Consider the following 14,482-nt stretch of genomic DNA (forward strand, 5'->3'; position numbering starts at 1 on the left):
TTGTCATGATGAAGCAGTAATGTTAATAATTGCTGCATCCATGTGACTGTAATTATCAGCTCCCAGTAAATGCTGGTAATGAGATCCTATCAGTATCTACTTTAGATACATTCAGTATGATGTTTGGGTTGGATAAGAAAAAAAATTCAGGTTGGCAACCCTGCTAAAGTGTTTCGAGAGAATGCAATGTTATCATCACTTCTTGTTGGCTATTAAAAGGTATTCCATCTACCAAGCTTATCTTGTTTCTTACTGAGAACAATCATGTGTGATGGCGTCATCCCTCAGAGAGCTCATTATATGTTCCTTTGATTCTCTTTGCTGTACAGGAAAGTTCTCTAGTGAAATTCATTCAAGGGTGAAGGCCTTCGCCCCTCTGACCCTGCCGTGCTCAGTCACAAGTGCAAAATTAAGTAAAACCTTTACAAAAGAAAAGTTCTTGTGTTACTCGCAACGCTTGACAACGTAATGCAAAAAAATGTTTCCAAAGCTGATCAACTTGCGCCACTTATCTTAGGATATATCAAAACAGACAAAAAAGTAAAAGAAGGACACCTTTTTGATTTAAAGGGGTATTCTCAACTTAAAGTGAAATGGGTCCTTCCTCTGGCACCTGAATAGGGGTCCCCTGACTCCCATCACATCTGCTGAGGCGACTGTTATGTCCAGCTTGGCTTGTGTGTGGCTCTCTATTCCCCTCCTATGGGAGCTACAGAAGCGCGGCCACCTCTCCATTCACTTCCGGCAGGTCATTGGTGGTTATCCAACAATATGTATTTTTTACTGCATGTCTCTGTATGGAATAGTGCAGCACACTATGCTACTTCATACAGCAGAAAAAAAGAAAAGGTCTACCCAGAGGTGTAACTTGAAGCTTTTGGGCCCCAATGCAAAACCTGTAACGTGGCCCCCAACTGTAATGCTTTATTCATAGTACTTGCATTCCCTATATGGAGAAGAGGAGAGGCCTTATGGGCCCCCTAACGCTCCTGGGCCCGGGTGCAACCACATCCTCTGCATCCCCTATAGTTACGCCCCTGGGTGTACCCATGTATAGCAGCCCAATAAAGGCCAACAGAATGTTCTTTTTGTCCTCTACTGCTTAAATGGGGGCTTATGGATACATTTGACACGTGCTAAGAGCTTTCCCCTGCCTCACAGTGCGTTTGTGTGTTCATAGCCACTTCAAGTGCTGCTGTAGAGGGTTGCTGTATTCGGACTTGCCATATACATGAGTCCTAGCTTCTTACTAGTGCTGTTGGTTTTCTTTCCTATTCTAGGTTCCTCTCGTACTCTGACTGGATCCATCATTAGCATCATCTTTGTCGCTCTTTTGGCGATCCTGTTTGTAGCTTATATCATCATAGACAGGTATGTATCAATGGTAGAGTAGATAGAACTATATGGCGCATTGCATACACTTCTGTATTTCATGACTCGTACACTGGAAAGTTATATTTTAGCTTAGTCCTATCGGTGCTCATGTTTAAATGCAACCCCTATTTGAAGGGGTTGTACCACAATTTTAATCTATCCTCTATCTACATGGTAGGGGATCAGGCCCACTGTTCATGAGATGGGGGGGGGGGGGGCTGTGTCTCCCCTGTACGAATGTAGCGACTGTTGGCCATGCATGCTGCTTCTCATTCGTCTTTATGAGACTGCCGAAGAGAAGCTGAGTACTGTGCTCAGCAATCTCTTGCAGTCCCATACAAATAAAAATGTTACCATCAGCCCTGAGAATTTACTTTAGCTGACATGTCCACATTTGAATGCATTGTTATACAGTTTCAGGTGGTTCATCCCCAAACTCTACTCTAACTTTATTTTGCTGACAGGTAAACTTTCCTACATAGATGGGAAGCGCACCTGGGTGAGGAGCTGCTGGGCTTGGAATGGCAAAAGATGGCCACTTTGACCGCTAAGATCTCAAATAATCTACTAATCAAGAAAGCTGGCTACAAACTTTTAATGTGCTGATACTTGATGCCTCCAGACATTGTCCTGTATGTTTCCTGGGGTACTGTGTCTCTGTTGTGGGAGTGAGGACTCCTTTTTATACATTCCATGGAATTGCCCTAGACTCTGTAACTTCTGGAATCAAGTTTACTCTTTTAAAACAAATATTTCCCATCACAAATGTAAGCTTGTGTAAGTCGCCTGGGAAGGCATTCCTTGGCTGGTGGATTTCCGATATACCTAAGCCCATGTTTGGATGGGTCTAACTGTGTTTTCTGTTTGCCCGGCTACCAATTGCTCACTCCTGGAGGAAAACCTTGATCAGTATTAATATCCGCAAAATCAAATTGTCCTGGATAATGGTCAGAAGCTGGTGGCCGTTCTGAGAGAACCTGAGCAACCTGGTATCAATACTCTCTCACAATGCGGCTACGAAGCTCCTCAGTCCAAGCCAAGATTCACCCAATAACTGTTAAGCAGTCTATTGGTGTCTCTTGTACTCCCACTAATTAATTTGTAGTCTGGTCAATTGTTCTCATTATCTGGAAGGTGGCAGGATTACATGCTCCCTTTTTGCTGTTTTTAGTTAATTTGTCCATTTTCTCTCCCCTCCACTACATCGGCCCTTTTTTTGTGTCTGTCTGGTCTTCCCAAGTTTCTTGAAATTCGGTGACACAACTCTCTATCTATCTATCTATCTATCTATCTATCTATCTATCTATCTATCTCCTATCTATCTATCTCCTATCTATCTATCTCATATCTATCTATCTCATATCTATCTATCTATCTATCTATCTATCTCATATCACTCTATCTATCTATCTATCTATCTCATATCTATCTATCTATCTATCTATCTATCTCATATCTATCTATCTATCTATCTATCTCATATCTATCTATCTATCTATCTATCTCCTATCTATCTATCTATCTATCTCCTATCCATCTATCTATCTATCTCCTATCCATCTATCTATCTATCTATCTATCTATCTATCTATCTATCTATCTATCTATCTATCTATCTATCTCATATCTATCTATCTATCTATCTCCTATCTATCTATCTATCTATCTATCTATCTATCTCCTATCCATCTATCTATCTATCTATCTATCTATCTATCTATCTATCTATCTATCTATCTATCTATCTATCTCTCTATCTATCTCATATCTATCTATCTATCTCATATTTATCTATCTATCTATCTATCTATCTATCTATCTATCTATCTATCTATCACTACAGTGGAACTTTATACTCTGCAACTTTTTACCTACAGTATTAACTTCAATCGATTTATTTATTATTGGTCCCTGTCATTGCTTCGTGACTTTTCTGTTCACAAAGTTTTTTTTGTATATCTCATTTCGAAGAAAACCAATAAAAAGTTATGTAAACTAACCCTGAGGTTTTTTTTAATGCATTTAGTCAATTTTTCTATTTTTTAAATTAATATGCGAACCACCTACCTTATATTAAAATGCAGATGCAACCAAATCGCTGGTTGTATATTTTTGATCGTTGTCCCTATATTGTATATGAAGGGTGTGCATAGATAAAAGGGCAGTGATACAAGCAAAGGCATGCTGAGGCGGCTATGTCCGAAACAAAGTCTTATATTTACAAGGGACTAATTGTTCCAGGTATAAGGTCCCTAAGGAATATTGTTCAAAAAATCGTTAGATTGTGCTCCAATGCTTTTTTTTCTTTTTAAACTGATCAAGACAACAGATCTCTTTGTACGTATAGATTACGGAATGGAGGAAAGAAAGCCGAAGACAAGTCTGAAAGGTGAGCAAATTAACTTTTAACCCTAATGATGCATTTCAATGTGTTGACAAGGTGTTAGAAAGGACATAAACCAAATGATAGGTTTGTCCTTAAAGGGGTTGTCTGTTTCTCATCTCAGCCATGGAACATTGAGATCGGACAACCCCTCTAAGTGTATGGTTACCTTCTGCTCATGCATAAAGCCAGTTTAAGTTGCCCATATGCACTACATTTAAGTCATCCAAACTTGGTGATTTTGGCAGGACCAGCTGAATATCTAAAATCTATGAGGTGTCCTGGACCTTTTCCAGTAGCGGATGTCAAGGGAAAGTAGAATTAGTCAAGTTGGTTTTCCCCATGATGAATCCTTTTATTTCTCTGAGAATAAGGGTTCTTTAACCCTTTCCAATCCACTGTCTGAAGACCTTATGATTTAAGGCTGTACAGCTCCGATGTTGGAAGACGTCCGTCGGGGTTCTCTTACTGCATATTGCCAGCCTCTCTGCCGTCGGAGCCTATCCACCGTGTCACCTTATGTACTGGCTTTAGCCAGCAGATAGCGCCGTTGTATAACGGCAGAAAAAGGGTAAGCCCCCTAGGAAAACCAGGATACAAATTGGATTGGAAAGGGTTAACATGGAACAATTATCGTTGAAACAATTGTTGGATTGCAGTTCATTTTACATAGGGTCGTTCGCAAATGCATCACACAAAAAACAAATCATCATGCTCTATATTCCTGCACGTTTGCACAGGAAAAGACAACATCTGGCGCTCCTTAATTTGGCCATCTCAGTGGCTGAGAGCATCGTTGTGTTTTCTATTTACACGCATAATTACGCATACAATAAGTAGAGTAAAAACGCAGTTGCACATACAAATACGAAACTTTCATTCTGCAAATAGGCTAGCTTTACACGAGCGTAAGGCTGGCTTCCCACGGTTCGTATTCTCGGCAGAAATCTCATGGCTTTGCCGCTGCGAAAAACCACAAGATTTCTGCCGGGAAAGTGCAGCTTCAAAACCAGCGGGTTTTGGAGTGGCTTCGATGCATGCTTTTCTGTTTCAGGTGGCTCTCTCATAGAGGACAGCGAGGCCGCAGCAGAAAAAAAAAAGAATGGCCCTGCTGCATCCCAGGAATCCGCGCCACACGGCCAGCTTCTGCTGGTTTTGCCGTAATGCATTTTCCGTCCCGTGTGGGCGAGATTTTTGACAAATCTTGTCCGCGTGGCTTGCCGATCCCAGGATTAGCAACAGCAGGCGGATTTGCTGCACGGCAATTCCGTGGCAAATCCGTCCCGTGTGTACCCAGCCTTAGCGTGGCTTAACATGGAACTACTATCAGACAAAAAATTGCCCAAATGATCAGTTTTCAGCAATAGTTGTTCAGTGTGAACATGGGACCCAACGGGGTGATGAGTGAGAAATCACTCAGTAGTCACTTTGTTTCAGCCCACTGAATTGAAGCAACTAGCAAGTGAGTTCTTGCTCGGTGCAAGTAGACAGTCGTTCATCTTTGGACAACTGCCTGTTCACAGTGAATGAAGGTGGATGGCTAGAAGAGATCCCTGGCACATCCCACCTCAACTGATTGAACGGTATCGCTCTTTTATGTAAGCACAGCAGCAGTAAGTTAGACAACTGTAGAGCACTCATGAGCCCAAAAGTCACCTTGTGTAAAGCCACCCTTAGAAATGGTAACAAGATGGGAATGGAGGCAATTATGGATCACTGTGAACAGAGATAAAAAAGCATCCACGTCTTCAGGGAAAGTGGATCATACAGGCTGAACTGTATGAGTGTAGATAAGGAAGAATGCACAAACAGTAGTCTGCAAGGGGGAGGAATTTAACCCTTTCCAATCCAATTTGTATCCTGGTTTTCCTAGGGGTCTTACTCTTTTTCTGCCGTTATACAATGGTGCTATATGCTGGCTAAAGCCAGTACTGCATGAGTAGACATGTTGGATAGGCACAGACAGCAGAGAGGTTGGCTATATACAGTAAAAGAACGCCGACGGATGTCTTCCAACCTCAGAACTGTACAGCCTTAAATCTTAATGTCTTCAGAGGTCAGACAGTGGATTGGAAAGGGTTAATCAATCAGATAATGAGGGAGTGTTCTAGTCTGTCAACACAAGGGCAAAGAGATCCCTCACAGGTGTACAAGTGGGAAGTAATACAGTGATAAGGCTGTGCAAGCATATAAAAGCTAGTGAAATTAGCAGATTTCTGGATGTAGACCTCACATCCATTATGTATTATTGAGAAGACCCCTACATGAGAAAAACACAAAATGGGAAGTAGGTTGTTATCAGAACATCAGGGGGGCTGAAAATGAATAAGGAAATGATGACTGCAGCCTAAAACCTAGTGTAACTCTTTTTTTTAAGCCAGAGACAAACCTCATTCAGATCACTTCAGCTAGTGCACAAACTTGGAAATCTCCTAGAAACACTGTCCATTTTGTATTATAGACCAGCATTTGTTGCCCAGTTAAGAGTTCTGTCTTTTTGTAGTCATAAATGACATCACATAAAAAAAGTAAATACAAAAAAAATTAATTTAGTTATTAGTGAGCAGGTTCTGACATATGCGTGGTCGCCGTGCAGCGGCCTGTCGGCGTACGTGTTTTGGCCAAAATGCAAACTTACACCTGCATTTATTAGTGTGTTTTGTTTTTTTCCTGCAGTGTGCTATGGATGCTGGGGGAGCCCAGGATGTCATGCCAGTGTGGCGCACTGTGGTGATACAGGGAAATCCACTGCTTTGCCAGTAGGGGTTGCATTTTTGTATGGTATGGTGTGGCTGGCATCCTCTGTATCGGTTCATATGTGCAGACTATGTTGTCTGCAGTCACCCCTTCCCCAATCTGGGTTGAGTGGCTGCACATTAGTCTGCACTGAACATTTAGCTCGCTCATATCTTAATCGGGCTCTCTGCATGCTACTAGCGTATATGGTGATTGAAGCCTGCCCTGCAGTTTATCAGGTGGTTCGTATTTGGCTTCCTTTTCTGTGAGTTATGGCAAAGTAAATCACTTAATCCAGTTACCAAGGGAAAAACGCTTTTTCATAAGGGCATTTCAGAGCACCCTGAAATGCTTCATCACTTTTCCACTGCTAACCAAATTATGTCATGACTATTTAGTTTGTGGTTTCTCTATGTAAATGTTATTTTATGGCTACAAGACAGAACTTTTAACTAGAAAACAAGTTTTCTTCAATAAAAATGGAGGCCATTTAACCACTAACATATCTAAAAATACATTTTTCCATGTCAAGGTAACATACATAGTATGTTTGGCTGAGCAAAGACTCATGTCAATCTAATTCAGTTTATTACCCCCGAATGTTGATCCAGAGGAAGGCAAAAAACCCCAAAGAGGTAAAAGACAATCTTCCTCATTTCAGGGGGAAAATATTCCTTTCTGACTTCAATTTGTCAAATGCAATAATCCTTGGATCACTGACCCTTCTGAAGTAATTAGTGATTATAACATGAAATATTGTATCACTCAAGAAAAAGCGTCCAGGCCCCTCTGGCACTCTTATCTCATTCGACATCACCACATCCTCAGGAAAAGTTCCATAGTCTCACTGATCTTACGGTAATGAACCACCTTCTATGTTGGTGGTGGGAGAGATCTCTGTATTGTCCCCCTATACATTGTCACTAGGTCACCCCTCAGCCGTCTTTTTTTGCAAACTAAATAACCCCTGTTTTGATCACCTCTCTGGGTATTGTAGTCCACCCATTCTGTTTATTACTTTTAGTTGCCTGCCTTTGTACCCGCTCAAGCTCTGATTTGTCTTTCTTGAGTACTGATGCCCAAAACTGTACATAATATTCCATGTGTGGTCTAACTAGTGACTTGTCAATGTTCTTGTCATCTGACCTCTAGACCTCTTTCATGCACCCCATGATCCTGTTTGCTTTAGCAGCAGCTGCCTGACACTAGTTGCTCCAGTTAAGCTTAGAGTTGACTAAAATCCCAAAGTCCTTTTCAATGTCAGCATTTCCCATTTAGTATGTAATGGTGACATGTATTTCCTCTGCCCATGTGCAGAACCTTACATTTATCAGTGTTAAACCTCATTTGCCACATTTCTGCCCAAGCCCCCAACTTATCCAGATCCATTTGCAACCGCATTCTGTCCACTCTTGTGCTAATTACATTGCATAATTTTTAGAGATGAGGAAGCACCAAAATGCTCGGGTGCTCGTTGCTCGAGTCGAACTTTTCGTAATGTTCGAGAGCTTGTTTCGAGTAACGAACCCCATTGAAGTCAATGGAGGACTCGAGCATTTTTGTATGGGACCGATGCTCCGCATAGCTGATGACTTGTCAAACACCAGAAAACATCAGAAAGTCATGGAAACACCAAGGAAACGGATAGGGAAGGGCAGGGGCAGCATGCATGGCTGCATCTGAGGCGCCCAGGTGCCACTATTAAGCCAAAATGGGGGCAAGAGTCTGGCGTCACCCCCCTAACAATTTACTTTGGACAAACCCTCATTAGCAAGGCACACCTTAGCTAAACACCACACTACCTCCAACCAAGCACAATCACTGCCTGCGGGTGACACCGCTGCCTCTTCTCCTGGGTTACATGCTGACATTGCTGTCCAACCCCCCGCATGACCCTGCATCCACAGCGCACACAAAAGTTTCCCTGCGCAGCATTCAGCTGCCCTCATGCCACACGCTCGCTTCATAGATACACCACCCTCATGTCTATTTCTAAGTGCGTCTGTGATGAGGAGGAACTGGAGGCACACACTGCAGAGGGTTGGCAGGGCCAGGCAGCGACCCACTTTGAAAGGGAGGGGGGGGGGCGATAGCCCACAATGCTGTTGAGAATTGATGATAGATTGACATACGATCATCATTCCAATCCCGTGCCACCTCCGTCACAAAATTGTCAGTAGCCGCAAACATGGGCATAAAGGAGACTTGGGTGCCAGCACTTCTACACATCTCCACAATGCAGCAGCACATACTATTGGTTTGAAGCAGGAGGTGTCGCAAAAGTAACCACCACAGGTATACAGTGACCCTGTGAAAGTCTCATGAAATCACTAATGCTTCCTGTGAATGCTCCAATCCTGTTTCTCGGATAACTGTGGTAATTTGTAGCAGGAGGTAATGCATGCCGACCAACACAGATCCCCAGACCCCAAGCAGGAGGAGGAGGTGGCATAATAAGCCAGAGAAACCATGACCAAGGTAGGACCCGCAATACTTTGTGTGGGAAGCACGTGAGCGGGCCCTGGGTCAGGCTGGGTACCAATGGGAAATCCATGTGGCCCCACACAATTCATTCTGTGTAGGTGTCAGATAGCTGAACAACGCAATGGGAAAGCCATCTGCACTCTGCACCCTACCCAAGTCAGTCAGTGTATTTGTGCCAGACAGGTAAAACAACGCAATGGGAAGTCTTTGTGCACCCACAGCATAGGCGAGCCCAAGGAACTTAAAGATGGTATTATGCATACAGAAATCACAGCGCCCAAACATGGCAGTTTCAACCCACCAAGGACCTCGGCCCACATTTCTACCCTAGTCAGTCAGTGTATTTGTGCCAGACCGGTAAAACACCGCTATGGGAAGTCTATATGCACCCAAAGCATAGGCGAGCCAAAGAAACCCAAGGAAAGTATTACACATAAAGAAATCACAGAGCCCAAACAAGGCAGTTTCACCATGCCAAAGACCTCCACCTCGGCTCATACCCTCAGTAATCGTGGGCATAAAGCGGACTCGGATGCTAGTGCAGCTGTGAACGTCTTATTAATGCAGTAACGCTCCTTTTGTTTGGCCCAAACCAGTGTCTCAGATAACTGTTGTAACACGAGAGAAAATATATGTTGCCCAGTGCTGATCCCCTGACCCCAAGCAGGAGGAAGAGGTGACATAACAAAGCCAAGAAACCATGACCGAGGTAGGACCCGCAATGGTCTGTGTGGGAAGTATGTGAGCTGGCCCTGGGTCAGGCTCGGTCCCAGCCTCCACCTTGTGTGACCCAAGGTGCCGCGAATTACATAGCAATGAAAATTCCATGTGTCCACACACTATTCATTCTTTGTTGGTGTCAGATAGCTCAACACCGCAAGAGGAAGTCTTTTAGTTCCTTGGGCTCGCCTATGCTGTCAGGGCACTAAGATGGTATTACACAGGAAGAAATCAGAGTGCCCAAACATGGCAGAGTTTCACCCCGCCAAGGGACTCGGCCTCGGCCCACATTTCTGCCCTATTCAGTCAGTGTATTTGTGCCAGATAGATAAAACACAGCGATGGGAACTCTTTGTGCACCCACAATATAGGCAAACCCCTGTAACATTCCTGTAGCAGAAGTATAGGCAGACCCCTGTAACATTCCTGTAGCAGAAGTATAGGCAGACCCCTGTACACCCAGTAATCCATGTTGGCCAGAATGCATCTAACATGAGGGTCACGGGAAAGGCAGCCTAACGTGAAGTCAGCCATGTGTGCCAGGGTACCAGTACGCAACACATCACTGTCCTCACTAGGAAGATGACTTTCAGGATCCTCCTCTACAGCCCATACACGCTGAACAGATGAGAGGCAAGCAGCATGTGTACCCTCTGCAGTGTGCCCAGCTCTCTTCCCCCTCCCCCTCCTCCTCCTCCTCCAAAACGCGCTGAGATATAGACATGCGGGTGGTCTGGCTATCAAGTGACATACTGTCACTCCCTGTCTCCTGTTCCAACCACAAAGCGTTGGCCTTTATGCTTTGCCGCGAACTTCTCAGCAGGCAAAGCAGCGGGATGGTAACGCTAATGATTGCCGCATCGCCGCTCACCATCTGGGTAGACTCCTCAAAGTTTCCGAGGACCTGGCAGATATCTGCCATCCATGCCCACTCCTCAGTATAGAATTGGGGAGGCTGACTACCACTACGCCGCCCATGTTGCAGCTGGTATTCCATTATTGCTCTACTCTGCTCGTACAGCCTGGCCAACATGTGCAGCATAGAATTCCAGCATGTGGGCATGTCGCACAGCAGTCGGTGCTCTGGCAGCTGAAACCGATGTTGCAGGGTCCTCAGAGTGGCAGCGTCCGTGGTGGACTTGCGGAAATGTGCGCAGACGCGGCGCACCTTGCCGAGCAGGTTAGACAAGTGGGGGTAGTTTTTCAGAAACCGCTGAACCACCAGATGGAAGATGTTGGCCCAGGCATGGCACGTGTGTGAGGCTGCCAAGCTGCAGAGCCGCCACCAGGTTACGGCCGTTGTTACACACGACCATGCCCGGTTGGAGGCTCAGTGGTGAAAGGCAGAGGTTGGTCTGCTCTATCAGACCCTGCAACAGCTCGGGGGCCGTGTGCCTCTTGTCACCTAAGCTGATTAGTTTCAGCACTGCTTGCTGACGCTTGCCCACCGCTGTGCTGCCGCACCGCGCCACACCGACTGCTGGCGACGTGCTCACACTTCTTAATTGAGAGCTAGAGGTGGCGGAGGAGGGGGAAGGTTTGGAGGAGGTGGCATAAAACGCAGCAGATACCAGCACCAAGGTAGGATCCGCTATTCTGGGTGTGGGTAGGACATGAGCGGTCCCAGGCTCTGCCTCAGTCCCAGCCTCCACCAAATTCACCCTATGTGGCGTCAGGGAGATATAGTGGCCCTGCCCGCCAGTACTTGTCCACGTGTTCGTGGTTAAGTGGACCTTCCCAGTAACCGCGTTAGTGAGGGCATGATTTATGTTGTGGGAGTCGTGCTGGTGTAAGGGTGGGAAGGCACACCGGGAAAAATAGTGGCGACTGGGGACCGAGTAGTGTGGGACCTCTGCCGCCATCATGCTTTTGAGAGCCTCCGTTTCCACAAGCCTGTACGGCAGCATCTCCAGGCTGATTCAATTTGGCAATGTGCACATTTAAAGCTTGTGTGGGTGGGTGGCGGCGTATTTGCACTTTCGCTCCAACGCTTGTGTTAGCGACAGCTGAACGCTGTGCTGAGACATTGCTGGATAGAGTGGAGGACGGTGGAGGTGAGGGTGTGGGTGCAGGCCGGGAGGCACTCGTGCCTGTGTCCTGGGAGGGGGATTGGATCTGTGTGGCAGGTTGTGGCACAGGGGAAGAGTCAGTGGTTTGACCCGGAGGCGGTGAATGGCCTTTGTCCCACCTTGTGGGGTGCTTGGCCATCATATGCCTGTGCACGCTGGTGGTGGTGAGGCTGGTAGTGGTGGCTCCCCGGCTGATCTTGGTGCGACACAGGTTGCACACCATTGTTCGTCGGTCGTCTGCGCTTTCACTAAAAAACATCCACACCTTTGAACACCTAGCCCTCTGCACGGAGGCTTGCCGCGAGGGGGTGCTTTGGAAAACAGTTGGGGGATTCTTCGCTCTGGCCCTGCCTTTACCGCTGACCACTCCACTGCCTCTTCCAACCTGTCCAGCTGCTGCACTTGCCTCCCCCTTTGAAGCCCTGTCCTTAGTAGGCTTAGCAAACCAGGTGGGGTCAGTCACCTCATCGTCCAGCTGCTTTTCCTCCGAATCCTCTGTGCGCTCCTCCCTCGGACGTACTGCCCTTACTACTACCTCACTGACAGACAACTGTGTCTCATCATCATCCTCATCCACAAAAAGCTCTTGAGACAGTTGCCGGAAGTCCCCAGCCTAATCACCGGGACTCCGGGAACTTTCCAAAGGTTGGGCATCGGTCATGACAAACTCCTCAGGTGAGAGAGGAACCAGTTTTTCCCACTCATGGCAGTGACCGTAGAACAGTTCCTGGGAGTCTGCCTGCTCATCAGAATATGTCATTTTCATGGAGTGAGGAGGCTGGGAGGAAGGAGGAGCAGCAGCCAGAGGATTCAGAGTTGCAGTCCCTAGGCCGGGAGTAGTGGACTGCGTAGAAGACTGGGTGGTCGATACATTGCTGGACGCATTTCTGCCACCCACGACAGGACCTGCTCACACTGCTCTGTTTGCAATAAAGGTCTATCACGCGGACCCATAAATTGTGATATGAAGCTGGTGACCCGAGAAACTTGTCTCTCTTCTAATCCCCCTGCGATTCACCATGACGAGGAACTCTGCCTGTGCCCACACCCTCACTTGGATGTCTGCGTCCACGTCCATGTCCTCGACCCTTACCCCTCCTCCTCATCATGGCGGATTAAGAATAGGGCAGGGCCCCAATAAATTACCCCACTGTACAGCACTGACAACTGTGACTTAATTTACCGCACACAGAGACTTGTAGATAGCGGAGGCTCTATGCTGTGACTTGAAAAAATTAACCCGCTGTCTTGCGCTGATACCTAGGGGTAATTTACCGCTCGCAGATACTTGTAGATAATAGAGGCTGTGTGGAGGAGGAGAAGACTCTAAAGCCAGTGGATAGTGCTGGTAACTGCGGCTATCTCAACCCCACCAAGGAAAGGGTATTGTGAGATGCTCTGCACAGTGGCAGAGCTGAAATACTTTGCAGTGGCCCCGGTAATATTACAGTACTGTTTAGCGGTGAGACCTCTGTTTAATGCACTGCAGACACAAAACGGTATAACTTAAAGTCTTTGCAGAAGGCTAGGAGATATTAGAGAGCTATTTCACGGTGAGAGCTGGTTGAACGGCACTGCAGCCTGAGAACACTATTACTGAAAGGCTGGGTACAGGCCTAGATGCGTAATACAAAAATGGATGCACTACAACTCCCAGCAGGCCACAACTAAAATGCACACAGTCAGATGTAGCTCTAGGAAGGACCGTTGGGGTTCTTGAAGAGAGGATCCCTACTCTAACACTTTCCCTATATCAGCAGCAGCACTTTCCCTAACCTCTGCCAGCATGCGTCTGAGGCGAGGCGCAGGCAGAACACTTTACGTTCTCGGCGGTCACCTGATCGGCCCAGCCACTCACTACTATGCGGTGGGATAGGGCTGGCACGTCACAGCAGGAAGTGGTAATGCCTTCCCCGCATGTCTATTGGCTCGAAAATGGCGCTAAACATGCGGGGAAGGAAATGCAATTGACTCGAGTACCGCGTGGTGTTCGTCTCGAGTAACGAGCATCTTGAGCACCCTAATGCTCGAGTGAGCATCAAGCTCGGAGGAGTGTGCTCGCTCATCTCTAATAATTTTGTATCCTCTGCAAATAGTGATATTTTACTGTACAATCCTTCTACCAGGTCATTAGTAAATATATTAAAAAGAATAGGACCCCAAACGACTGCACTCGTAACTGTGACCCAATCAGAGTATGTACAATTTATAACCCCCCCCCCCTCCCCCTGCTTTCTATCACTGAGCCAGTTACTTACCCACTTACTTACTTACCCACATTCTCCCCAGACCAAGCATTCTCATCTTACATACAAACCTTTTATGTGGTGCAGTATCAAACGCTTTTGGAAAAGTCCAGATACACAAGATCCAGTAACTCTCCCTGGTCCAGTCTAGAACTTACCTCCTCATGGAAGCTGATCAGGTTGGTTTGAGAGGAGTCATCTTTCACAAACCCGTGCTGATACAGAGTTATTCATCTATTTTCCTTGAGGTACTCCAAGATAGCATCTCTTAGAAACCCCTCAAACATTTTACCCACAGTAGAAGTCAGACTTACCAGCCTGTAGTTTCCAGGTTCACCTTTTGACCTCTTTTATAATATTGGCCATGCGTTGGCTCTGCGCCAACCCAGTAGAACAGACCCCATCACTATAGAGTCCTTAAATAGGTATCCATAGCCTTTTACTCTTTTATTTCCATAGTCACTGATATC

The 14,482-nt window shown here is 46.0% G+C and overlaps 1 protein-coding gene across 4 annotated transcripts in view; it reads left to right on the top strand.

Moving 5' to 3' along the window:
• The window catches only part of LOC136625299 (nectin-1-like), a 70,206-nt gene that overhangs the window by 40,467 nt on the left and 15,257 nt on the right, over positions 1–14,482 (top strand). For 3 of the 4 annotated variants that reach the window (XM_066599386.1, XM_066599387.1, XM_066599388.1), the window contains exons 6-7: positions 1,281–1,371; positions 3,722–3,763. In XM_066599386.1, the coding sequence (XP_066455483.1) occupies positions 1,281–1,371; positions 3,722–3,763 (133 nt within the window). Of the gene's footprint in view, positions 1–1,280; positions 1,372–1,838; positions 2,697–3,721; positions 3,764–14,482 lie in introns of those variants that run through there. The other variant, XM_066599389.1, reaches the window with a different exon arrangement.

The sequence above is a fragment of the Eleutherodactylus coqui genome, chromosome 4 (genome assembly GCF_035609145.1).
Source record: "Eleutherodactylus coqui strain aEleCoq1 chromosome 4, aEleCoq1.hap1, whole genome shotgun sequence".
Classification (NCBI taxonomy): domain Eukaryota; kingdom Metazoa; phylum Chordata; class Amphibia; order Anura; family Eleutherodactylidae; genus Eleutherodactylus; species Eleutherodactylus coqui.